Source organism: Gasterosteus aculeatus, chromosome 15, assembly GCF_964276395.1.
Source record: "Gasterosteus aculeatus chromosome 15, fGasAcu3.hap1.1, whole genome shotgun sequence".
Classification (NCBI taxonomy): Eukaryota; Metazoa; Chordata; class Actinopteri; order Perciformes; family Gasterosteidae; genus Gasterosteus; species Gasterosteus aculeatus.
Genome location: NC_135703.1, coordinates 9,743,226 through 9,768,928, shown reverse-complemented (window position 1 = coordinate 9,768,928; position 25,703 = coordinate 9,743,226). Strand labels below are relative to the sequence as shown.

At 42.5% G+C, this 25,703-nt stretch overlaps 4 protein-coding genes across 6 annotated transcripts; all 4 read left to right on the top strand.

Moving 5' to 3' along the window:
• The first annotated feature begins 666 nt into the window (after nt 1-666).
• senp2 (SUMO specific peptidase 2) lies at nt 667-6,913 on the top strand. Its single transcript, XM_040199349.2, has 17 exons — nt 667-1,216; nt 1,867-1,928; nt 2,020-2,132; nt 2,948-3,014; nt 3,165-3,246; nt 3,343-3,493; nt 3,608-3,714; nt 3,823-3,905; nt 4,098-4,146; nt 4,226-4,298; nt 4,408-4,545; nt 4,631-4,762; nt 4,916-5,134; nt 5,341-5,420; nt 5,531-5,615; nt 5,713-5,808; nt 5,891-6,913. Exons 1-17 carry the CDS (start codon nt 1,065-1,067, stop codon nt 5,951-5,953), a joined length of 1,752 nt encoding a protein of 583 aa, XP_040055283.2. The 5' UTR covers nt 667-1,064; the 3' UTR covers nt 5,954-6,913.
• Nucleotides 6,914-7,370: 457 nt separating this feature from the next.
• On the top strand, nt 7,371-11,574 carry LOC120832776 (transformer-2 protein homolog alpha). The gene is made up of 8 exons (XM_040199351.2): nt 7,371-7,567; nt 8,726-8,859; nt 8,983-9,142; nt 9,359-9,547; nt 9,935-10,050; nt 10,156-10,338; nt 10,611-10,681; nt 10,868-11,574. The coding sequence occupies exons 1-8, from the start codon at nt 7,535-7,537 to the stop codon at nt 10,876-10,878; spliced, it is 897 nt and encodes a 298-aa protein (XP_040055285.1). The 5' UTR covers nt 7,371-7,534; the 3' UTR covers nt 10,879-11,574.
• A 561-nt stretch (nt 11,575-12,135) lies between these two features.
• Nucleotides 12,136-17,314, top strand: ola1 (Obg-like ATPase 1). Its single transcript, XM_040199350.2, has 11 exons — nt 12,136-12,292; nt 12,649-12,746; nt 12,847-12,990; nt 13,084-13,211; nt 13,902-14,077; nt 14,180-14,260; nt 14,623-14,720; nt 14,833-14,973; nt 15,238-15,334; nt 15,898-16,020; nt 16,109-17,314. The coding sequence occupies exons 2-11, from the start codon at nt 12,649-12,651 to the stop codon at nt 16,211-16,213; spliced, it is 1,191 nt and encodes a 396-aa protein (XP_040055284.1). The 5' UTR covers nt 12,136-12,292; the 3' UTR covers nt 16,214-17,314.
• A 671-nt stretch (nt 17,315-17,985) lies between these two features.
• On the top strand, nt 17,986-25,601 carry sp3b (Sp3b transcription factor). 3 transcript variants are annotated; one of them, XM_040199345.2, is made up of 8 exons: nt 17,986-18,372; nt 19,404-19,634; nt 19,741-20,322; nt 21,439-21,624; nt 21,773-21,977; nt 22,080-22,269; nt 22,763-22,959; nt 23,757-25,601. In XM_040199345.2, the coding sequence occupies exons 2-8, from the start codon at nt 19,413-19,415 to the stop codon at nt 24,005-24,007; spliced, it is 1,833 nt and encodes a 610-aa protein (XP_040055279.2). In that variant the 5' UTR covers nt 17,986-18,372; nt 19,404-19,412; the 3' UTR covers nt 24,008-25,601. The 3 variants fall into 3 exon arrangements, with proteins under 3 accessions (XP_040055279.2, XP_040055278.2, XP_040055280.2); XM_040199344.2 differs by having other exon boundaries at nt 17,986-18,755; XM_040199346.2 differs by having other exon boundaries at nt 18,188-18,332.
• The last annotated feature ends 102 nt before the right edge of the window (nt 25,602-25,703 follow it).

Genomic DNA, 25,703 nt, shown 5'->3' with positions numbered 1-25,703 from the left:
CTTAATACCGATAAACACTTTGAACATGCACACTATAATACAATACAGTGATTGCTACATTCAATAAATGGAACTGAGCATGGCAGAATAGTGTTAATGGAAACTGTATTGGCTCATTTAAAGTGATCCGTGCTAGTTTCTGACAATATAAGACAACAAAATGCACAATAAATAGCCCAATACAACTACAAATGCTCATAGTGGGTTCATTTCTAAATTAATTCGAATAAAGATATCAATTTTCATGGGTGAGATAATTGTTAAGAACTGCCATTTATGGCACTTGCAAATAGTCTGTAAGGAAAAATGAAAACTATACTTGGTGTCTCATTTTCACTTTACAGAATTTTACTTTTATTCATGCAAGATGAACCCAACAAAGAAATATCTTAATAGCATAAATTACATTTAGATCTTAGTCAATCTATATAGTCATATAAATCAGGTTGGGATTTAAAAGAAATGCATTTAGTAAGCTGATTAACCGGATATTAAGTAGCAGTCAAAAAACATTTTTACTCAATTAGATTTACAATAAATGCTTAATAATGACGTCCATATAATTTTTTTTCTCCCTAAAATGGGTTTTCTTTTTTTATGCGTAAAAACTCAACATGAAGACTATAAAATCCACGGCTTTTTTATTCCACTTTCTTAAGTTACTGAGACACATGAACCTTTGAGAAGCTCAACAGCAGTCGATACTTTGACCTGCTGCTCACACTCTGTAAACTCAAATAAAGGGGTTCGTTTGTTTATTACGTCCGCAGAAACCGCTTTGTGGTGTTTCTCCATTTCTCGTATTCATTCTATTGACACTTTAAAACTCCGCCCACTAATCTCCCCGAGGCGTGTAAAACGTTCGCTCAACGTGAGACATCAACACCGAATGACGCACATCCTTAGTATATCGGCACCGTGCTGCTAACGCTAAGCTAAGCCAAGCCAAGCCAAACGCTGGCATTGGTGTAACATTGGGTCGTTTTTTTGGCCTATTATCCGTGCGTGAAATAGTCCTGGATCGCGTAGAAGACCGCGCTACACTTTTGTCGTATTTGTCTGGGATGTATGGATGGATAGTCGACGGACTCTCGTCGCTGTTTGAGCCCGTTACGAGGCAAAACACCACCGACTGGCCCGGGAAAGGTGACGGCGTGGAGGCGGGAGCACGGCGACAGGAGACCCTCGGCAGACCGGCTAAACGCAACTACCAGAGGTCGGTTGTTGAAGATGATCCTCTATTCCTGTTCTCCGACCGACGTGTCAGGTTCGACACAACCTGCCATCCCTTTACTGATTGGATTAACGTGACGTAAAACGCTTAATCGAAGCGTAAAGAGGAGGCTGCTGGCTGTTAGTCAAGCTAGCTTGTTAACCGTCGTGACTGTAAGATAACTTAGCGGAGTGACGTTCGGTTAGTTGCTAAACTCCTCTCAGCACAACACGTCCATGTGAAACATAGAAGCATTATATTTAACTTCTCGCTGGCACAGCGGTCACCTGTCTAACCCTAAATGTAATATTTTAAGTCAACTGGTCATTGTTTTTGATTGTTGCCTATTGATTCACCCACAAAAACTCGTAGTATAAAGTAGTAAAGTATTTCCGGCTATTCTCGGTTGTGACAGTGAAACTGCACATCTGTGTGTTTTGTTGTTGTTTGGAGGCATCACATTGGGCTCCTGGTTTCCCGACTGTAGTATCAGACACTTAATTATCCAAAAATAATGATGAACACAAATTGATGCAAAGCCTAATTGGTCATCCGATGGTTGAAATGTTGTTCTTGAGGTAGAAGTACTGCGATATTGTTGGTAGTATTCTGTGCTCTGGTATTCTCCAACTTGTTTCTTCTTTTTCTCCCAGCGTTGATGTTGCAGACGGCGTTTTCCAGAGTGACCAGCTAGAGGTGAAAAGAAGGAGGCGAGGTTTGTTCAACAAACCGATCATTCCCCGTGTTAATTCCAAAAGTGTCCCCCAGATGAAGGCTGTTGACGTTTGGCTCGTCTCCTGTGTCAGATGTGGTCGTTGGCTTCGTGAAGAAGACGGCGGCCGGCGTAGCGAGCCTGCTCAGGCTGCGGAATCCGCCGACGACCAGTCGAGAGAAGTCGAGGCATTATGAAGACGTGCCGGTTGGTCCGCCGACTCAACTCCTCTCGCTCGTGCATTTTGATGCTTCTCAAATTGCATTCTGAGCCACACTGATGCGCCAGCCTTTGACGGCTATTTCAAATGCAGCCAAACCGTTGAATTGCATCTTCCCTACTATTGCAAAGACCCTACAGCACTGAATAACTTGCATTGGGAAAGAGACTGCGTTGAATCAAACTCCCAGAAGCTATTATTATTTATTTCAGTCATTATTTCCTAAAGGTTTTACAATGTACGAGTGGTCCAGAGTTGTTTTAATGCTGCCATTCATTTGGATCTTTATACATCCATCCTGTATTAAATGTTCAAACAGACCACAATGGAATTAGTGGATAGAGGTGTTTGATCCAAAATGCACAGAGGACACATTCCAAAGTCTTGCTAGATTGTGTATGTAAAGCATGAGCGTAAATGTCTTAATGTTTTTAAACACCCGGCCAACTCGCATTTGTAACACTTTATTGAAATACGGACAGAAACAACCAAGGATACAAATGATTTTTTAAAATGTTTTTATCAAACAACACGCAAAGGTTTGAAGTAAATGCAATAGTCCTCTTATTATACCTTATTTTATTCTGTTTTCCAAATGCAACTTAAAACATGAACAGGGAAAACCTGCATTTGAGTTACAAGTAAATAGGCATTGGTTACTTAAAACCGCTTTAATCCTATAGAGTTTTGACACGTATATCAAGGAACGCAGAGTGAGCACAACTTAAGTCATGTCTACGTTTACATCTGTGATTTATATAGTCTGTCTTTTATTGACGCTGCGTCTCCTGTTTCGATGCAGCCTGTTACTCTGATGGGGATAGACGAGCTCCACACCTCGTGGTTGAAAAGCACTGAGTGGAGAATGAGTAAGTGAAGAGAGCTGTTGTTGCAGGAGAAGAACGATCTTCTGACTGCATCTTGCTTTTCATCCGCACTTTTTACTGAGTGGTCCTCTCATCTTAATCCCCGTTGTAGTTTGCTTGATTTTATTTTATGTTTTCATGTTTTTCTTTCAGGCAAACCAGTAATTAGAATGAATGAGAGGAGTGGGAAGAATCCCTTTCAGAGCTCTTCACCTCCTTCAATAAGGAAATACAGGCAAGTCAACGGTCCAGTTCCCTTTCTCATTCAAAATTATGTAAATATACCCTAAATGCTTCTTTGCTAATTTCCATCTTTTTTTTTTTAATCCAGCGGCACAGGGCTGCCCGACCAGGAGAGGAGAGGCTCCCTGCAGCTGCTGCCCTCCAGACCTGCTGTGAGGGTGGGAACCACTAACCCTGATCTGACCTGTAATGGCTTTGGACACCACCGCTGCTACAAGCCCAGTCTTACTGTAGAAGAGGTAAAATGGTCTTTGAGTTTTACTCGTTAGGTTTGTATGAGCATACTTGTATAAGCTTGTGTCGTAGTTTTAAGTTGTATTTACCACTAATCCTGCTTTCTGTTCTCCCTTCAGGCCATAAAGCAGAACGATAAGGAGCACTACAGGCGCTTGCTGGTGATGGTATCCGAGAAGTACAGCAAAAGCCAACCACTACCTTTCAACCAAACAAAACCGCAAGAGTGAGTGTAACGCCACATTCGTGTGGAGTATTTAGATATTTCTTCAAGGTCCATTCAACCGTCGGATATGAGCAACTGACGTATCCGATTCTCCCCTTTTCCTCCCAGTGAGTCGCTTTCACAGGTCGACCACCAGACTGCTGCTTCAGGAAAAGCGTTGAACCCCGGCTGCAGGAAGGCGCTGTACACAGGTAACAATGTATGAATGTTTGCTTGTGATAGTTTAGTAGTTCTCTGTGCTGTTTTTTTTTCCGAGTTGTATTTTAAAATTAAGTTGCATCCAACTTTATTTTTATTTGCGAGATTCCTCAAATAAACTGACATGTTTTCACATACCACTCATGAATCCACACAACTGAACTGTCACTTGTCTTTTTAAACAGCTTCCCCAAGTGTGTTTACATGGAGAAATGCATCTGCTACCAAGGAAAGGTTAGTGTAGCGTGTGAGTGTCATATATGTTGATTCATTCTGTATATCGTCCTTACCTTTTTGTATCCCTTATTCCCAGGTGGGGAAGCTTCCCATTTAGTAAGACATTCAGTGGAGCCCTTGAGGAAACGCAGCCTGTTGGCTGTGTGAAGGTAGTCCTTCATCTCTCTTCATCAATGGCTCTTATCAAAGCACTGAAGTTATGATTATTGGTGCAAACGGATGTATCACTTCTGCCTGTTGTGTCAACCTGTGTTGCAGCACAAACCGTCTGCAGATTTGGACCTTTCTACAGAAGTAGCTACTCGCCTCAATCTAGTGGACCGAGAGCCTCCTGCAGTCGTCCTCCCAGACGCACACGCGTGGCACAGTGATGAGGACATACCTAGGCTCACCAAGGTGGGCGGGTCAGGAGGCTGGTGTGGCCGCGGTGGTCAGGAAATTATGCCTCTAATTTCTTTTATGTGTTTGTTCTTGTGTGTAGGATATGGCAGCAGAGGTGAGTTGTGCTCTGGCTCAGCGTGACCCCAACCTTGTCCTCAGCGCAGCTTTCAAACTACGCATCACACAGAGAGACCTGGCCACGCTGCAGGAAGGCGGCTGGCTCAACGATGAGGTAGGTGCTAAGTTGCTGCGACAATTCCCACAGGATCAATGCTCACACAGCAGCTAACGTCCCCGGCTGGAGTGCGGATGAGATGCAACATCATCCTATTTAAGTATTCTTAAGATGAATTATATTGGGCCTCATTTGTTTTAATTTACCAAGGTGATAAACTTCTACCTGTCCCTGGTGATGGAGCGCTGCTCCAGTGAAGCAGCAGGATTAAAAATCTACTCGTTCAGCACCTTCTTCTTCCCGAAGCTGCGAGGAGGCGGGCAGGACGGAGGACACACGGCGGTGAAGCGCTGGACCAAGGCTGTCGACATTTTCCTCTACGACCTCGTCCTCGTCCCTCTGCACCTGGGCGTCCACTGGGCGATGGCTGTAAGTTGTAACGACACACGTTTGTTGCCGTGTCACGTTCCCCCCGTTTAGTTGCCGGTTCATGACGGGGCGTTTAGCACTTTGTTTCAAGAAATTTGTTTTGATATTTCATTGATTACTTTAAATGTATTCTAATATAGTATTTCAGGAACCATGAAGAAATATTTTTTTTGTGGCCTTTTTTAGAAATATTTCTCTCCTTCCAGGTAATTGACTTTAAGTCAAAGACTGTGAAGTCCTATGACTCGATGGGACAGAGGCACGACGACGTCTGTAGTCTTTTACTGTGAGTCCTCATTGTATTCTTAAGCTTTGTTATTGGGACGTCTTAAATGCCTCTTCCATTGGTCGCCCTATATTCTTGCACAGTACATAATCAATATTCACCTTTTTCAGACTCTACCTTAAAGAGGAGCACAAAGTAAAGAAAGGGAGAGAGCTTGACAGCCCAAAATGGACTGTTGGAAGCTTGAGGGCCACTGTAAGTAAAAATCTGACCAATGGCTATCACTAAATTTTCTTCTTTTTATTTTTTTAATGTGAGATTAATGTTTTGTACATTGCTTGTGCCTCTATAGGAGATTCCCCAGCAGAGAAATGGCAGTGACTGTGGTGTTTTTGTCTGTAAATATGCTGACTATATTGCAAAAGGAAGGCCGCTCTCCTTTAAACAGGTAAACTTGTCGCCTAATTCATTAGCCTTTTTTGTGTTTTATTTTTATTAATACAAATTAACATTTGCCTCTTTCTCTACAGTGCCACATGCCTGTCTTCAGGAAGTTGATGATTTGGGAAATCCTCAATCGGAAACTATGTTAGAGACTTGCAACAATCTTAATTAACTGCCTGACAAAAGTGACTTTCTAAATTGGAGCAGCATCTGTATACAGTAACTACATGTTGAAGAATAATAAAGGAATGGGCCAAAGAAGTGGACTCAGCGGCGGAAAATGGAACCCAGGGTAGCTGTTCAGGTCCGAAAAAATGATAACACTAGTCTTAAAGGTGATTCTGTTCCTTTTTCTGTTGGGACGTATTGACACTTTGTCATCTCTGAGTTGTAATTGGAGACTGTATTGGGATGGAAGAAGTGTATAAATTACACACAACTTTGGCACTACTGACTGAATGGCTTTTTTTATTTTTTATTATTGACTTTATATTGTTTTTCTGTTTATTTCTGCCCAAAGTGCCTTCAGCCCTTTAATAATGAGCTCATGTTAGAGCATGCTTTTGCATATGATTGAAAGTTACTTGGATACATGCAACTCAAAAGGCCGAGTAAGAATTTGTTAATTGCATTGTTGCTCTAATATTTTCTTCCAAATTGCAATCAGCAGAGTGGACAGCAACTAACTACAATGCTGCTTCAACGCGAAACTCAATCTCTCTGTAAAAGACGATGAAAATCAAAATACCTCCTTTCAGGCCCCCTTTTGAGACAGGTTGCATGCATGGTTGAATGCTTTTTAGTGTGTTTGTTTTGATATTGTTTAACTGGAAAAGAAAAGTGTTTCTGAATAAGGTTATAGTTTGTTTTCCCTCATGAGTGGACTATTGATAATTATTTCCTCTCATGTAATTGAAGGCGCTGTTACTTTTGTGAATCTTTTCCATGAGCATATTGCAAGAGGCTACTTAGGGCTATTACATTGACATACAGTATGAATAGTATAGTATATTGCATAGCAAACTACTGTACACACATGCATGTTTGGTTTCATGCTTTAAAAATGTGTTTTTTTCCGTTTTAATAAAGTATTTCATTTTGATATTAAATGACTCCTGCAGGCTTGAGTTTTTAAGGATTGTGTGACCTTAAATTATTACAACAACTTATTGTATTATAGGTTTATCAATATTACATTACAGATGTGGATGTAATGCAATGTCTGATGAGCATGCACGAGTACAATTTCTGAGAAGAGTTCAAACAGGGCTATACTATGTCCTTATTTTCAGTTTATACAATCTCCCAGTGTGTATTTCTGTTGCATAACTATCATGTGCCGGTTTCGATCCTGCCGCGAAGAGCTGCCTACACCCCGCGAGGGCACTTTAAACAAGCCGATTTATTATTTTGATAATGTCCTGGTTTCCCAACAAATATTATATTATGAACGTAGTCATTATTTTACAATTATTTATTTTTATTTTAGACTTTTTGATCAAAATATATATATTCAGCCAATTCTTGCAGCTTTTGTTCTGACAGCCGGAAACCGGAAGCGGCGCGCGCGGCTCGCTGTACCGCGCGAGCTGACTTTGTGGCTCGCTGGTGCAGAGCAGACATTTGCTGTGCGCTCGACTTGGCGAGCGATAAGGTTGAATAAACCGTCTAATCGTTTCATCTCGTACCTTTTTTTTTTGTTGCTCGTCTGCCGTCTAGTAACAAAAAGCATGAGCGACATCGAGAAAGATTTTAGGGAGCAGGTGAGTGGTGAGAAGAAGTTGAGCTAACGGTTAACGTTAATCATTTTCAAACGTTTAGCTAGCTTAAATGTTAGCTGCGTTCATAGCTCGGTTCATGTGAGTGCATTGTTATAGCAGGCCTCGACCCCGACTGAAGTGTGTTTTGTACAGCGTTTATCTGAGTAACTAACTACAAGAGTATTGAGTGTTAACAATTGTCGAAAATGAAATCCATGACGTAGAAGCCTGAGGCCTGCAATGCACAACAATCGCAGAGATTTAACGCCAGCGACCTCTGCGATTGCTTTGCTCCACCTCCTTCATCGCAGACTTGTTACTTAGCCTGAGATAATGGATAATGACTACCGATTAACATTAGTGACAAGTCAATATTTAATGGCTGTAATGTTCAGATCTGTATCCGCAATACGTTATTTAGAACCAACAAAGATAACATGTTACGTTATTAATCTAATGTATGTTGTTTTCCTGTTGTTTTCTTTTTATTTGTGTTCATTTTTGGCTTTTCCAGAAACCAACTTGCCTTATCACCCTTGTTTGTTCTTTGTTAAGGTTGAGGTTGGAAGAAAGAAAAAGGCGGAAGACGTGTCAGATGTGAAGTTGTTATTATTTGGCGCTGATGGTGTTGATGCATGCTAATGTGTTGGCTGCTCAAAGGAAGCCATCAAGATCTGTCCCCACTACTAGTGTTGTAATGGCAGATGGTAAATGGGGGAAGAGGAGGAAAAAGAAGTCATTATGTCAAACGGAAGAAAGAAGAAATGAAGGGTTGTTTTGAAGTTAAAGAAGTTATGAAGTTAAGATCAGAAGTTTACCAGGGTATGATTAATTTCCTCACAGCCTGCTATGCTACTCTTTTTCATCTTGTTTCTTTCTCTTAAGCATGAGTCATTTTCTTCTCTTATCAAAAAACATCACGGTCAAACCTTCTAGGTTTACTGTTTTTACAATCTGTCTTTCAGCTAAATTGCACAATATATATTTCAATGATGTACTGCTATGTTTGACCTATTATAAACACGTAAAAGTATAGTATCAAACCTGTTTTGAAATGTCATAAATACACGCTGATGATGGTATGTAGAGGTCCACGCTGTCACCTCCTGGCCCCACAATTGGGATTAGAGGGTTTCTGATTACAGTGTCTGGTCTGTCCAGGACTCGCAGCCTGGCTCTAGGAGTGCGTCCCCTCGGGGCTCAGTTAAATCCACCAGCCGCTCCCCAGCGCGGTCAAAAGATGGCTCCCATCACTCCAGGTCGAGATCCCGATCTCAATCCCGATCCAAATCCAGGTGAATTGGATTTTTTGTTTTCATGTGCAAGTGCAAGTGGTGTTTGCAAAGTCAGGGTGGGATACGTGGACTAAACTATATTTTAAGAGATTTTCTAGGGTTTATTTCATGTACATCCCCCAGGTCCCGTTCCCACCGGAGTTCGCGCAGGCATTATTCGCGCTCTCGTTCCCGCTCCCACCGACACCGGTCCAGGAGCCGTTCTCGTAGCTGGGAGTACCGCCGGCATAGGAGCCATAGCCGCTCCCCCATGTCAAACCGGCGTAGACACATTGGAAACAGGGTACATGTTGAAAACCTCAACAGGCTTGATTTTGGCATCTCTTGAAACATGAGCTTTATGTAATGAAATTTGAATGAGGGACTTACTTTTTACAGAAGTTAATCTAAATCAACTTCATTCCCAGATGATCTGCTTCAGAAAAACAGGATTTATTGCAGTTATGTGACCAGTTAATTTGTCTACAATATTTTTACACTCCTCCTTTACTCTTAACAGGCTAACCCAGACCCACACAACTGTCTGGGTGTCTTTGGACTGAGTCTGTACACCACGGAGAGAGACCTGAGGGAGGTTTTCTCTAAATACGGCCCTTTGAGTGGCGTCAACATTGTGTATGACCAGCAGTCGCGTCGCTCAAGGGGCTTTGCCTTTGTCTACTTTGAGAACTGTGAGGACTCCAAGGAGGTACAGAGACACAGATATAACTTGTCTATATTACATAGTAAATCATTTTATATCATAGGCATTTGAGTAGTTTTGTGTTGTCACCATTACGGTAGCAGTTGGGATTCGTCAGTCTCTTGTCACTTGTGATGATGTCATTCGTTTTTTGACAGCCTACCGTGTAAGTGAGAGACAAGAAGCGGGTTTGCTAACGGGAAGAAGACTCTGTAACTACCGTCCACATTGGATTCTAAGCTAATCATAAAAGGGGTTGTATATGAATATGTTAAATATGCGTTCAACACACCGTAGGTGTCAGGTGGATCCAGGGCAGAATTTACACATGAAAACGTTTTAATCATCTTATCAAGCAATGTCTACTTCTAACTGGGTTGTTGTGGCTTTTAGGCCAAGGAGCGTGCTAATGGGATGGAGCTCGATGGGCGCAGGATCCGAGTGGACTTCTCCATCACAAAGCGGGCCCATACACCCACTCCTGGAATCTACATGGGACGGCCCACATAGTGAGTGTTCCTTAAACCAAGCAGCTTGGGTTTTTAGGGTTATTTTCTGCCTGTGTGTTCAATCTTACAATGTGTCACCATCGTTTATTCTTTGTGTTTCTGAAGTGGTGGTGGTGGCAGTGGCGGAGGAGGTGGAGGCGGTGGAGGCAGCGGCAGTGGCGGTAGCACCAGTGGTGGTTCGTCGCGACGTGCTTCAAGGGACTATGACAGGAGCTACGACAGAAGTTATGACAGAAGTTATGATCGTGACTACGATCGCTATGACGACAGAGAGTACAGATCATACAGGTGAGTTGTTTCCCCCGTTGTCATAATAGTCCACAATTAATTAATTAAATTTTTTTATTTTATGGCTATTTGATCATTCAAGCATCCATTACAGCTTCGTTCCACATTTTTACTAGTGTTTAAAGATCAAGAATAGATATGAAATATATATATATAAATAATAAATATTTCATATATTTTTTAATATAATTAAGTTTTATTCCTTATCTAACAATTTGTGACGTCAAAGGTCTAAAATCAAGTGGTTTTGTTTGTTTTTTTCCTCCCTGCAGACGCAGATCTCCATCTCCGTACTACAGCAGAGGCTACCGCTCACGATCCCGGTCTCGGTCCTACTCGCCACGTATGTTTGAACCAGTTTTCTATCATTCGGGCACTAGGTTATATATAAAGTTGATATGACATTCTGATATTTATGTGACCTTCACAAATACTTTAGATTATCCACATAAACTGACATAAATTAGGCTTTTTCAAAAATCTAAATCAAGTCTGTCACTTAATCTCTTACCCTGTCCTCTTTTCTCAGGTCACTACTGATCAGTTAAAGAAGAAGGAAACAGTTCAGTGTTATTGTTCACATGGTTTCTTTTCTTTACTTTTTATGTTTTTGTATGTTTTTGCTTTTGTTTTTAAATCATGCATCTGATTTGAATTCTGGATTTGTTTATGTATTGATGCAGTTGATTTTTCAGTTTGAGCACCAAAAACTCAGCTGTCATTTTTAATAACCAAATTTGTAGGGAAAGTCATGAAACGCAAAAACCTAAAATTTAAGAAAATAGATTCAAGTGAGAATGAGCAGTGCTTTGGATCTGCACCAAAATAAAGGGCTGGTTGTTGATGCTCAGTGCTTTATATAGAAACAAGATTTTTTTCCAGCAGTTATATTATGATTTTTAATTTGGCTGTTTGTATGTAGCTGCAAAGATCCCAGTTTGCTTGTATTTGATGTTTTAAATATCAACTTTCTATTTATTCTTGTTTTTCTGAAAGGTTCTTGTTTGGGGTGTTGTATATAAACAAATGATACTTAATTCTGCTAGTGACAGTTTGTAGTGTACTGTGATGGCCACATCGCCTCATGGTTTTAGATGCTACAGGAGTTGTACCATGAAGTCCTCTGAAACTGAATTTGATGTGTAGAAAAAAAAAATACTGCTCAGTTTTTTGTTTTTTTTCACGCATGCGACCTCAATTGAGTGACCTTCCATAATAAAGTCCTGATTTGTCACATTTGTTGTGTTCTCCACATAATTTGGTATTTTAATACTTTATAAAATGTACATTAGATCCATAACACATAAAACAATACTGATATATTACGAATAAATTTAAAAATGTTAATATCAATACTGCAGATATTGAACGACTACCTTCGGGCTGCGCATGTAGTGTCTGTAATGCTGGTTTCTGTTTTGGGGACAGTTAGAATTTAAATGAAGTTTTGTATAGTCATTATTTTAAGTGTTAAACTGCACTCAATTAAAAAATGGCGCAGCACTACAATTTCCTATGGGATATGTACATGCATATTTATTTACATTATGCATTGGTGGTTATAAGAGTCGTTACGTTATAATTTGGCATTTAAAATACGGAAATTTAGTCCACGGTTCAATTACCTGATTTGGATTTGCTTATCAAAATATATATAAAATATCTTTACGTTTAAAAATACAATTAAACAAGTGGCATCGAACTGGCGAATTTCCATTTCAGTCGAAAATCGTCTATCTCGCAATCTAAAAAAAGAAAGAAACGTAACTTTATTCAGTCTCTCTATTACCCTGCTCTGACGTCATCGCCCAGCTCTTCTGGCCAATCACAGAACTCTCACCGTTAAACACTTCCGGTTTGCTAGGCCACTTGCCTTTCCACCGGAGCGGCTGGTGTGTGCAGTTATCAGCGGAGTGAATACCACGTAGACTACTCGCTAAAAATAGACATTAAGGTACTAAAAGAGTAGTTTTTTCAGCTAATGGGCTTTAGGCCTATTTTTAAATACTGAAAAATGCTGACAGTATTATGTGTCTGGTCAAATATTCTGGCTAACAAGTAGCTAGGACTGCTCTCAGTTAACAACTAGTTAGCTTCCGTTAGCATGTTGTGTTTGAATGACCATATGACTGAAGCTGCCTAAACACGTTTTAAGTGAAGCTAGTTAAACATGAATGACCTGCTTGGTGATCTATAATCCACATGTAACTTATGTCTTTACCGAGATGTCGTTACGTTACAAATAAACCAGGCTTTGTTGAAATGTGTCGACATGGTTTAATGAGTGTATGCAACTTGCAACTCTCCCAGATGCCCCCAAAAAAGGCAGAAGCCCCCAAAGAGGCTAAATTGATTGGACGATTTGGAACCTCACTGAAGATTGGAATTGTGGGATTACCAAATGTTGGGTATGGACATGAATTAAGAAATCCATGTAAACTATGCGTTTACTATTAATTATTCAGGTTTAAGTATTGCAAAGCAGTTGACAATATTCTGACTTTGCAGGAAATCCACCTTTTTCAATGTGCTGACCAAAAGCCAAGCAGCTGCAGAGAACTTCCCGTTCTGCACAATTGATCCAAATGAGAGCAGAGTACCTGTGCCCGATGAGCGCTTCGATTTCCTCTGCCAGTACCACAAACCAGCCAGGTTCGGGCTCTCAGTCCTCACAGCTTGTCGTTTTTGATCAATGGAATTGTGTCCTCAACAATCCCCCCCTCTCTGCCTGTTGTATCTCTTCAGTAAGGTTCCAGCTTTTCTGAATGTCGTGGACATTGCTGGTCTGGTGAAGGGAGCTCACTCAGGACAGGGACTTGGAAACGCCTTTCTCTCCAACATCAGTGCCTGTGACGGCATCTTCCACATGACACGTGAGTTGTCAATACTGCTTCCTGCAGCTGCTCTCCAGTATCAACTGAGCAGAGGAGACAGGTGTTAGAGGGGCAAGTGAAGATACATGATTATGCCTGTGGACCAAGATGATCTATGTATAGCTAGTCACTAATACTTTGTGGTACTGACTTTCAGTTTTTAATTTAATTTAATTTTTTAATTCGGCTATTTTATTGTTGAAACTGATAGTTCCTGATATTATACAATTTTCGACTATTTTATTTGAATAATGGACTTTTTATAGGGGCTTTTTTATTTTGACAGCTTTTAACATTTGAGGACTTGAATGAATGGCTTGGTAGACAAACACGTTTACATCTCTTCAAGTGATGTATAAAATAAATATAGTTCCCATTTTAGTATTACAACATGTCTATTCTATATAATATCTATTCCGAGCCCCGATTTTAGAGTGAAAGCTTTTACGTCGGTGGTATAACTGTCAGGTATAATAAGACACAGAGCGGGTACAAAATAAGGTATTACCTGGGTGTACATTCTTGTCTTTAAGTCTTAGGGATCAATAAGATGTGTGTGTTTCATTGTTTTCTGAAGTGTGTATTAATTTGTACCTCAGTAATGTCAGTTTGCAAGGAGTTTTCATTTGATACAAAGCCCTCTTACTGTTTGCACCAGGCTGACTTCCCCTGTCAACGCTTGTGTTTTAGGTGCGTTTGATGACGAGGACATAATCCATGTGGAGGGTAACGTTGACCCAGTGAGGGACATTGAGATCATCCATGAAGAGCTGCGACTAAAGGACGAGGAAATGATTCCGTCAATCCTTGACAAGCTGGAGAAAACTGCCATCAGAGGAGGTGACAAAAAACTTAAACCTGAATATGTAAGTATGTATATATGCTACCTGTTTCACATCTCACATAAAAGAGCTGTTAAGCTGCAATCAATCTGCAGCCCTTATTTAATCTGCTGCCTCCTGCTGCAGGATATCATGTTGAAGGTGAAGAACTGGATAGTAGAGGAGAAGAAACATGTCCGATTTTACCCTGACTGGAACGACAAAGAGGTAACGATGTAATTAGTTTGTGTTTGGTGTAATTAAGGCTGTACCCAATGGCATTTTAATTTTTTTACATCCAAAGCCTCTTCTGTAAAAGCTTTGAAAATAAATGTTAATATAGGATTTGAAAATTCTGAATTTTGTATTAAAATTTACCAGATACATATATTTTTAAGTTTCTGATCCTAAAAAATTAGCTATTTTTTCCAGTGCACAAATAAAGACAAGTGATAGCTGTAACTTTGCGGTCATTACTACGTCCGCAGGTCTCCAGATAAGATGTGCATGATGTCATTAGTAAGGTGCCACCTGATCTATGAGAACTTGACTCATTCATGAGCTGTACCCTTTTAAAATTCTCTCCGCAGATTGATGTGTTGAACAAATACCTGTTTCTGACCTCCAAGCCCATGATCTACCTGGTTAATCTCTCGGAGAAGGATTACATCAGGAAAAAGAACAAGTGGTGAGTTGTCTTTTCCCCAGGGTGCATAAGTACCCGTCCCATGCATTGTTCACGTATCCAGCTAGTTTTTGATCAATCACAATAACTCTGCCCTGCTGCCCGTTCTTCTCAGGTTGGCGAAAATCAAGGAGTGGGTAGACGCTCATGACCCCGGCGCCGTGGTCATTCCCGTGAGTGGATGTGTTGAGTCTAAACTGCAGGACATGGAGGAGGAGGAGAGGAATAAGTACTGCGAGGAAATGAAGACGCAGAGGTGAGCCGTCACCTCCATTGTAGTCATCATTAGTTGTTTTCAGCTAATGTAAATGTTGCTAATTATTCTGGAGTTTTTTCTTGCTATGAAACAAAGTGTCTGCGGTGCAAAAGGCACTTGACTCAACTGGCATTGAATTGTTAATTAAGTCTGCAATGCTGTACAGTTCTAATTGAAGATAGAATAACAGCGTAACGGAAACAGAGATGTGAGGCTTTTATTATCGAATCCTGCTCCATCCACGACTCCTCTCTGTGTCTCTAGCGTTCTGACTAAAATAATCAAAACCGGCTACGCCACACTACAGCTGGAGTACTTCTTCACAGCTGGACCAGATGAGGTGCGAGCGTGGACCATCAGGGTAAGGAGCCTCTTCAAGGATAATTCAGTGTTCATTTCAAAATCCTCTTCATTGTTGTTTGAAAGTGTTATGCACAGTTCCTAATTAGCAAATTTTGTTAAAATAAAGATATTAACATTGAAAATGCATACAATTAACTCTTTTCAGATGGTGCCCTTGGTGTCAAATAATAATATTGTATATTTGTGATGAGTTGTGGGAAAAACAATTTCTTCATCTTGTTTTCTCTTAGGGGGTTACAATGATTTGATTACGTTCCTACACATCAATGCCCTGACGTGTAACATTGGGTGATATTAACATCTTGGAGATTTGCGCTAAGCAATATTCCCGAATTAGAAGCACATTTTACTAGATTTGTAAATGTTAGACTTTATAATCAGAATGAATTACTATTTAGTGATACTGTCTCTTTTGACACCATTGCGATCTTTGTCAGTATATGAGTTAGAAGGGTAAAGCTTTTGTTATCTGTGCTAAAATTCGTCATGGTTGCAGCGTATTGAGGTGTTTTTAAATCTCCTCTGGTTATCTTCTTAATGTTCTGTGATTTGCATCAACAGAAAGGAACCAGGGCTCCTCAAGCTGCAGGAAAGATCCACACTGACTTTGAGAAAGGCTTCATCATGGCGGAGGTGATGAAGTACGATGACTTCAAAGAGGAGGGAAGTGAAAATGCAGCCAAGGTGTGTGTTCTTACAGATCCTACTTGCAAGCGTCGGCTTTTCCAAATCACGCTTTTGAGTAGAAATTTACGTTTGTCCTCTCTTACAGGCCGCTGGGAAGTACAGACAACTGGGCCGGAACTACGTGGTGGACGATGGCGACATTATCTTTTTCAAATTCAACACACCTAATGCACCTAAGAAGAAACCATGAGACGACACAATCCCCAGAGGGAGAACTCAGAATACTGTTAAGTTGGGCCCCAAAGAGCTACTCTCATTTTTCATATTCTTCTCTTGAAGTCAGAGGATCAGCTCAGCAGTTATTTACTGAAGTTGCCTTACAGATCCGAATCTGTTGGACTTATTCAATAAAATAAAATTTCTATACAAGCATAGCATACATCCATGCCTATAATATGTGGCACCTTCGTATCCTATTCGAAACATATTCTAGCTTTCGCGGTTGAAACAAAGATAACTGAGCTGAGAAATGTATCATTTCTGATTTTACTCGAAACAACCAATTAAGTAACTTTAACAGAACATAAAATTCACATTGCTTCATAACTGATGCTGGCACTGAACATTTGTTTTTAATATGCATCAGATGATTAGAGCGTGTCCCCTTTTTAAGACAATGTTTGATCCCTTCAACAATAACCGCTTGCCTTTCGTCGATTATTTGACAATTACTGTGATTTTCCCTAGAATTAAAAAAAAACTACAAACTATTTTTGGAATTGATGTTTGCCTTTTCCCAATTCTACTTGGTTATGTTTATGCTATTCACGATAAAGTCACAATTCCTTTTCCAAATCTTGCTCAAAGTGATACATGCGGTCTCTAAACGTTTGACTTGTGCCACGTTAACTATGAAGACGAAATGAAAGCCACTGCCCAGTGTAGCACTGTGGGACAGAACTTCACTGTATTCTGAGGGGACGGATAGTATTGTTTTAGAAAGTGCAACGCAGGCATCCCAGACAATGCAGGATGGAACACTGATCGGATAACTTGCTATACACACTGCTTCTATTTACTTTTGGTTTGGGAAATTTTCATATTAAAGTGTTGACGTTGTGAGCTCCACCTGGTGTCATGAGATGAGACTTCTTGTGAAGCAGCTGAGAGAGTTTCTTGTGGATCATCTGGACTGACGCCAGTGTGAATTGTCTTTATTTTCAAAAGCCCACCGACCCCTTCGTTAAACATCTTCAGGAAGATCAAGAATCCTAATGGACGTAGGGAGCCACATTGTAACAAATGCCATCCTCATCAATATGCATGTGTCAATAAAAGGAGAAAAACCTGCCATTGCTTTTTGTCTTTCTACCTTTTCTTCATGTTAGAGTGGGAATGAATGGGATTAATAGATATCCAAACAAGCTGTTAACTGAATTATCCAACTTAACTGTAATGATGAATAAAGTAAGAAAATAAAAGTGAGAAAAATAACCTGTCAAATCGTATGTAGTGATCACATATTTACATGTATTTTTTTATCCTTATTTGAATGTTGAATCAATGGTATTTTAAAGTGGCATAATAATCACATCTACTTGAAAAATTCTCTCCACAAAATCCACTTGGTTGCTATCCTGGATCATGTTGACAGGAGAAGTACAAATTGTGACAGTTCCAGTTTTGGTTAATTTATTAATTACATTTGAGTGAAAACAAATTTGTGCTTCAGGTTAAAGGATCGTCATTCGTAGTTGATTTGCAAAAACATTTTCCTTATCCAATGGGAAGGACAGAGGACCGAGGATGTTGAACGTTGTGGAGATTTTGAAGGCCTCTAAAGCAAATTTGTACTTATAATGTGACTTAACAGACACGTATTCAAATGAAAATCTTCAGAGATTGCCACTTTAAAGACTTCTCATACAAGGTGATTTAAACTTTGACATTTGAATGATATTGTTTTGACTCGATATTATTTATTGTCTTGTGAAATTACTTGTCTGGTGGTAAAAATGGAGTTCTGAATTCAACAACTGCATTCCATCTCTTCGCACGCTCTACAACGAACAGGAAACACACGTCCCATAAAAAGAGATTGACATTTCAGTCAGCCAATGACGTCACCCGTACCACTGGCTAAGCCAATTGCCTTAGAGAAGAAGGGCGGGACGTCCTGTAATGTGATGCAAATTCGACGGTCAGGCCTGTTAGTCCCACCTTTTTGTGTTTCCCGCACCGTCAATCAAAATAGAAAAAAATCGTCCCGAATTCACCGATCAACACTAGCCCGCCTTTGATAAAATAATCATGTTTAGAGTTTAGTTTACCGATAATCCTCCCGGTTACTACCACTCACGCTATGACTGGTACGTAAACATTTACCGCATCGAAGCGTGCAACTAATCGGTGAGTTTGTGCAACCTACAGCGAAGCAAGCTGCGTCTTTTTATCTTTTGCGCTGCTGCTAACTAGCTAGATATGGTTAGCTAAGCGAGCTAGCTGGCTAGCGACGAAGTTGACAAAGTAAACAGTCAATCTGGGCCGAAATTGCCACCGAATCTGTGCCGCAAAGTTGAATTTCACAGTCGCCTCCCTTTGGACCGGGGAGTGGGGATGCTTTGCGAGCTTTTCTGCCACGCAGGAGTCGAAGATTACAGAGTTTTGCCGAGTTCCCCCCCGTCCCTCTGCTAGCGCCAGAGCAGCCTCTGAAACAAGGAGAAATGGCGTCCGCGGACGTGGACAGCAGTCAAAGCGAGTTTCTGCAACCCGGTGGCGCAGCGGAAACACAGGTATCCCGACATTTTCTAGCTCGTCTTTTTCGCTCGCTTTCGATTGCTGGTTGTGTTTTTGAGAGCATGGAGTTCACACGTTTTAAATTTTTGATGGCATGGGGTGAAAGCCGTACACTTCCTGTGTTCCCCTCAATAACGGCCACCCACTTTACCCCCGTAAAACCCGCCCATAGTGGGTAGGACGCTGGGAGTCAGTCACTCGGGTCGGCCCGCTGGAAGGCAGCCGCTCGCGCCTCCCGGGCTGCGACAGAGAACCGACCCCGCGGGGGGAACAGCGCCCGAACGCACGGCAGTAGCGTTTTCAATTGTGTTGTAACAGCCGCCCATCCCCCCACCACCGCCGGCTCTCGGTCATTTCTGAGCCGCTGTTGTCGACGCTCGGCGTGCGGCAGCTCCCGAGGCTGCGGCCGTCGCGTCGGCGCGAATCCCCGCGGGAGCGCCGCGCGCCGCCCGTGATTTAATGCTCTCCTTCGATGTGGAAGGAGAATCTCTGCAGCCGCGGGTGGTTTTCAGAAAGCAGCAGCAGCTGCTGGTGGTGGTGGTGCTGCTGCTGCTTTCGTGGGATCTAGTATCCAAAGCTGTGATGGTGCGTCCGGTTGAAGCGTGGTCCCCCCATGTCAATCTGTGTGTACGTTTTGATCCCAGACTACAGACATGTCTGCCATTCAGCTGACGGGTTCCGATCGATGGGAGGTGTTGACGCCTGTCTCCGCCGGGAAGGAGGATCAGGGAATTGTCCACATTCCAAACTCCGGGATTGTCACGTCCAACGGGCAGTACATGCTCCCCATCGGGAGTCTCCCCAACCAGCCCATTTATGTTACAGCGTCTGGGAATGAGGCTGCATCCAACGGCGTGTCAGGCATTCAGTATCAGGTAAAAACATCTTTTTAAAATGGAAGTCGCAAGACAACGCGTAGGATACGCCGTGCGTTGCATTCAGGCTGAGCTGTCGATTTTAAACTATGGTACGTTCTTCCAGGTCATCCCCCAAATCCAAAATGCAGACGGTACACTCACGGGATTCACGCAGGGACTGGATGACGGCACGGGGCAGATCCACCTCCTCCAGGATGGCCAGGGTGGCATTGGAATCAGCTGTGCCACGACGGCGACCACAGACCTCCTGACGCAGGCGGGGCACGTGCAGTCGATCCAAGGCGTGTCGCTGGCCGGGGGGTCGGCGTACAGCGGAGCAGTAGGGCTGCCCGGCAACATAACGTTCGTTCCGATAAACAGCGTGGACCTGGAGTCTCTAGGGCTGACCGGCGCGCACTCGGTCCCCATCGCCACGGGGGTAACGGCGGAAGGTCAGCTGATCATGGGCGGCCAGACGATGGACAGTCAGGGCCAGGATGGCGGCGCCAAGCAGACGCTGGTGAGCGTCAGCGGCGCAAACCAAGAACTCTACGTGCCAACCACCACGACCTCCTCCAGCTCCTCCCATCTCCCAGAGACCATCGACGGCACCGGGGTCCTGACCCAAGCCACCGCCGTGTCTGCGGGCGTGTCCGACCCTTCCTCTGAGAACTTCAACTCCCACAACCACCTGCAGCAAATCCAGGTCAGTGGGCGTGTCTTTAACGTGTTGTGTGTTTGGCCTTCGCGGTCTGGGCTCATGAACAAACATGAACAGAATCGCTCACAATATATTTGATTTCTCTTTCTGATGTGCTCTACACGCCTCTGGACTCGTTTAGTCAACACCGAGGTCATGACTAGTTCTGAATGGGCCTGAGAATTACACGGGTTGGTTTAATTGGCCCCGATGTTTTCCACAGTAATGGTTATTAGAAAAACTGTGCTCCACTAGTGTCCACGCCATCAGCACTTTGTCCTTGATACCAGATGGGACGGCGGCGAGGTACCCGGGTCATCGACTTATTGATTGATCGACCAACGCCCGTCCTGTCACATTATATCGGCCGCACCATTGCATAATTCAGTTTTAACATACGCATAAAGTAACTGAAGGCTTTTATCATCGAATGCATTTTTTCTTTTTAAAGATGGATGTTTTCCTTGAAATGCTCCATCATGGTTTTTCTGTGTCGTATAATCAGTATAATGTCTCTTTAAAGATTTACCGACGTGTCTTTGGCGCAGAGTCTTGGAAACTGTCAATTATTGACTAGTGGCATTAAATGTCGGATCAGACTTGTAGTCTTGTGTATTCATCATTTGAGTAGAAAGATCCTGGTTTGAACCCTATTTAACGTTTGGGAACGTGGTGTTATTTAATGAATGATGTCGTTTTATGAGAAGAGCCTGATAACGTTCTCACGGTAGCGTTTTGGTATCGGACGTCACGGCTTGCAGTGACACTGGTGTGTAGAAATCACCTGCCCTGATGGTGAGGGGTATGAAGTAGACATTGATTTGGTTTAAGGGGCTAAACAAGCCAAAACCTTTAAAAACATTGCTTTAAGACACTGCGTTACCGCGAGGTTCACTTCATTCTGGACCAGCGCGCCTGGATTTGGCGCACAATAAAGAATCGCTGTTCTTTTCTTCTTCGTACAGTGTACTTTGTCAGAATACTGCGTAACTACCACAGAGAGTTCAGGCTGTACTTCCATCACCCTCAGATGTCTTTGCCTGTGGGAAAAGCTCCATGCCGACACCGACGCTGCCCTCTTTTTAACGTTTTGGGTGCAACTTTGTTGTCGTTGGTCTGCAGGTGTCGTCCTCCAACGCCACCACTATGTCGCAGCCCATCCTGCATCTGTCTGGGGACGGTCAGGCTCAGGACCTGAACGCAGGGGGTCAGACGCTCCAGAGTGTGCAGCTGGTCAACCCGGGGACCTTCCTCATCCAGGCCCAAACGGTCACCGCTACGGGACAGATCCAGTGGCAGACCTTCCAGGTAACGTCTCCGGGCCGGCTCGGGAAGTTTGAAATCAACAAAGTGGGCCACAGGAGTCTCGTATAGGCGATATTCAAGCAGTGTGTTTTTTGTTTTTTGTCTGTGAAAGATGACTTGAGCTCAACTCATCCCATCTCTCTCTCTGTAGGTCCAAGGAGTCCAGTCGCTCCAGGGCCTTCAGTTGCCCCAGGGACAGGGACAGGCCCAGCAGCTGACCTTAGCCCCGGTCCATAGCCTTCCTCTGGGCCAGACAGGCCAAGTCAACCTGCCCAACCTCCAGACGGTCACAGTGAACTCTGTAGCCCAATCTGGAGTTCAGTACAGTCAGGGGGAGGACGCAAACAGTCCAATCGGTATGAGCTGCCCCCCGCACATGCTGTAATTATTCATAGGAAGGAGCAAATCTTTTTTGTCTTACGTCACTTAGACCCTAAATCTTCACCTGCCCCCCTCAGGCATCCAGATAAAGGAGGAGCCGGACTCTGAGGAGTGGCAGCTGAGTGGGAACTCCACGCTGAACCCCAGCGATCTGAACAACCTGCGTGTTCAGATCGGAGACGATGACATGGACATGCAGGGCGGCGAGGGCAAGCGGCTCCGCAGAGTAGCCTGCACCTGCCCCAACTGCAAGGAGTCCGGAGGAAGGTGGGCCATGTCAGAAAACACACACACACACAGATAGCCCGGAGGCGCTGGTGTTTTTTATTTATTCCGTAAACTCAGAGAAAATGATGCCCATAAACTGTTTTAACTATCATGATTCTAGTAGTAAAGATATCACAACCGAATTATATAGTGTAATTCAATTGCCATTTTAACACAACCACAAAATCTCCCACCTTTCATTTATACACCCAGATGTTGTTCGTTGCAGCAGCTGTAACCAAAAGCTTAAGATGTCTAAAGTTAAGTAACCAGCAAGTCACTTCTGTTTTAAAGTGGTTTAGCTGGTTTTCAATGCTGTTCACGAGGCAGATTCAAAAAACATTCATGTAAATACAAAATGCTAATCCTTTCTTAGCACAGGGACTAAGTTCACCAGTGATTTATTCAACATGTATTGATTCAGATTAGCTGGTCGTTTTAAATTGCGTATATTTAAAATCCATTCATTTTAAAGCATTCATTCGTTGCACAGAGGCTCGGGCATGGGGAAGAAGAAGCAGCACATCTGCCACATCGCCGGCTGCGGGAAGGTTTACGGGAAGACGTCCCATCTTCGAGCTCACCTGCGCTGGCACAGCGGAGAGAGACCCTTCGTCTGCAACTGGATGTTCTGCGGGAAGAGGTTCACCCGGAGCGACGAGCTGCAGAGACACAGGAGGACACACACGGGTGAGGCGATGCTCAAACGACTTCTACAAAGTTTCATTAATATGTGCAAACCCCCCCCCCCCCCCCAATCGTGCTCTGATGTTTCAATGAGACAGTGTGTCCAAACGTGTTTGACTGCTACTGTATGTTTGATAAATCACAACTCCGTACAAGATAGCAGGCGATCTCAATCCTTTCCACTTCCTCATCCGTTTAACGAGATTTAGAGTTAACGGGCTCCGGTTCTTTTTCTTCCTTCATCAGTTAAACAAACAATCCATGCTAGCCTCGGAGACGGTTGCCTCATGACATTCTGGATTGTTAGATACATTTAATTGAGACGTCTTTAACCTGTTTTAATGTTTGGTGTATTGCTGGACACAGAAAATATTTCTGAGGATGATAAATTTACTAAACTTCTTTATTTCTAAGCCTATAACACATTTGTTTCTTCCATACAAAAACAAGGCAAATGTTTTTTTTCACAATGATTAAATATACTTTATTAAATATATTTTATTTTTAGACTTTACAGATAAATAAACCAAATCAAATGTCTATTTCCAGCCTTGTTTACATGGAGCTGCTGATCGCCTAAATGAACTGCAGGCTTTGGTTAGATGTGCTCTCCGGACGGCAAAATACGTCACTTTTTCGAAACGATCCCTCAGCAGATTCTTTGCTTTTCCGGACCTCTTGTCTAATATCACATATAAACTAATCAAATTGACCACACGTTCCTCAGGTTTTTAAATGATGCAGGAACTGTTTAGTTTGCTCCCGCTCTGCCTGAGGTGTCTGTCTTTGTGACCTCACAGGAGAGAAGAAGTTTGTGTGCACCGAGTGCTCCAAGAGGTTCATGCGCAGCGACCACCTGGCCAAGCACATAAAGACTCACCAGAATAAAAAAGGCATGGCCCCCTCCTCCACGTCTCCGCCCACCCCCGATACGCTCATCACCGCCGACGGGACCACGCTCATCCTCCAGACCACCACCCACGACCTCCTAGCCAATCAGGAGATCCCGTTGCAGCTGGTCACCGTGGCGTCCGGTGAGGTCATGGAATGAGGGGGGGAGGTTTTTTTTTTTGTTTTTTTTGAGAACTGGCCTATCACAGGGACCTCTTGGGCTTTTCTCTTTCCCCTCTAACCTTTTTTTTATTTTTTATTTTTACATATGAATATATACGTAAATATATATGACAAATATATATATTTTAAGAGTTATCATGACTTTATGTTTGTTTTTTGCAGTCTTTTTATAGGCGGACAAAAGAAATAACATTTAAATGTGGTCACTATTACACACACACACACACACACACGTGCATTAACACAACACTGATATGAATACTCAACACAATGAAATGCCTTATTTTGTATCATAATCTTGTATAAAATGCTGGAGGTGCATGTGTTTTTTAAGCTTTGCAGATGATGTAACTGTAACAGAGATAAATGTGTTTGAAATGGAGATGAGGAGATTTTGAAAGAGAAAAGGAAGTAATGAACCTCTGGCCTGATTTTAACTTTTGTCGCTGGAGAGTTCTGACAACCAGCGCTGTGTAAAAGGAATAGTTCAAGATTTTGGGGATGAATGTTTTCTTTCTGTAAAGTGCGATGAGATTGCCACCACTCTCCTGTTTGTTTGGCAAATGTGTAGCTGCTGGGCTCGGAAAAAGGAAAATATTCTTATTAAATAACATGCATCTTGTTTGGGTAGAATATGCAACAGTTTCCTGTTTAAATGGCGTCGGTCATTTTACACACCGAGCAGGCAGGAAGAATCTACACGGAGCGGACAGACGTGGGAGTGTGATCAATCTCATCTCGCTCGTCTCGAGAAAGTAAACATGGTTCCGCAAACAAACTTTTGCTTTTACGACGGAGGCGTCGTGCAGGACGCTCTGCTGGCGGTCGGAGGAGAACGACCGTGCCGCTGTTCACCGATCCGACGTTAAGTGGTTTCCACCTGAAGGAGGCGCGATGGATGCGAGCCGCTCTGAAGGAGGAAAAAGAGCGACTTTTTGTGGACAGAGCGTCTCATCGGTCCTCACGAGCACACCGTCCGCCGTGCTCGTCCGCGTCAAAGTCCTTTCTTTTTAGTTTTTTCATATTTTTGTTGTAAATTCACATTGTATATCAGTTTTCTGTGTCTCTTCACCGATCTGCATGTCGTGTCAGCAGATGCCGCGTGGTGGTCATCGCTTGCATTCCTGCCAGGCTCCTAGTTTTCTTTCAGCTGCAGGGAGGGGGGGGCGCGTGAGAAGAGGAAAAACGCATCAAATCATAAGACCCCCGTAGGGTGCTGCTTGGCATCGAACATTCTCGTCGGACACCAGATGAAGTGGGATTAGTTTTGCAATGACGGCTCTGTTGGAAACTGTGGACAAATCTCACTTATGTCTAAAGGAAATCAATCTTGCCATTGTTTTTATTTTTAATTAATGTAATCCTTTCCTCGGTTTGTAGCATTCATTTAAATGTATATTATCTTATTTTCACATTGTTTATAGAAGCCATTACTTAGTTAACTGAATTTGTTGTATCAAAACCTTATTTTAAGTGATTTTTTTTTTTTTTAAAGAATTGGTGTAAAAATTGAATGTTACCTTTTGTAAAACCTTTTTTCAAATGGATCACAATAAAAGTCTGAAACCTTCCTTTGTAATTTTGTGTGGGTCAAGGGTTGCATCAAGCTATTTGGGGCATTTCAAGCAGAAATATAATCAATCTTATGCTCAGAATGATGCTGTTTTGTAGAT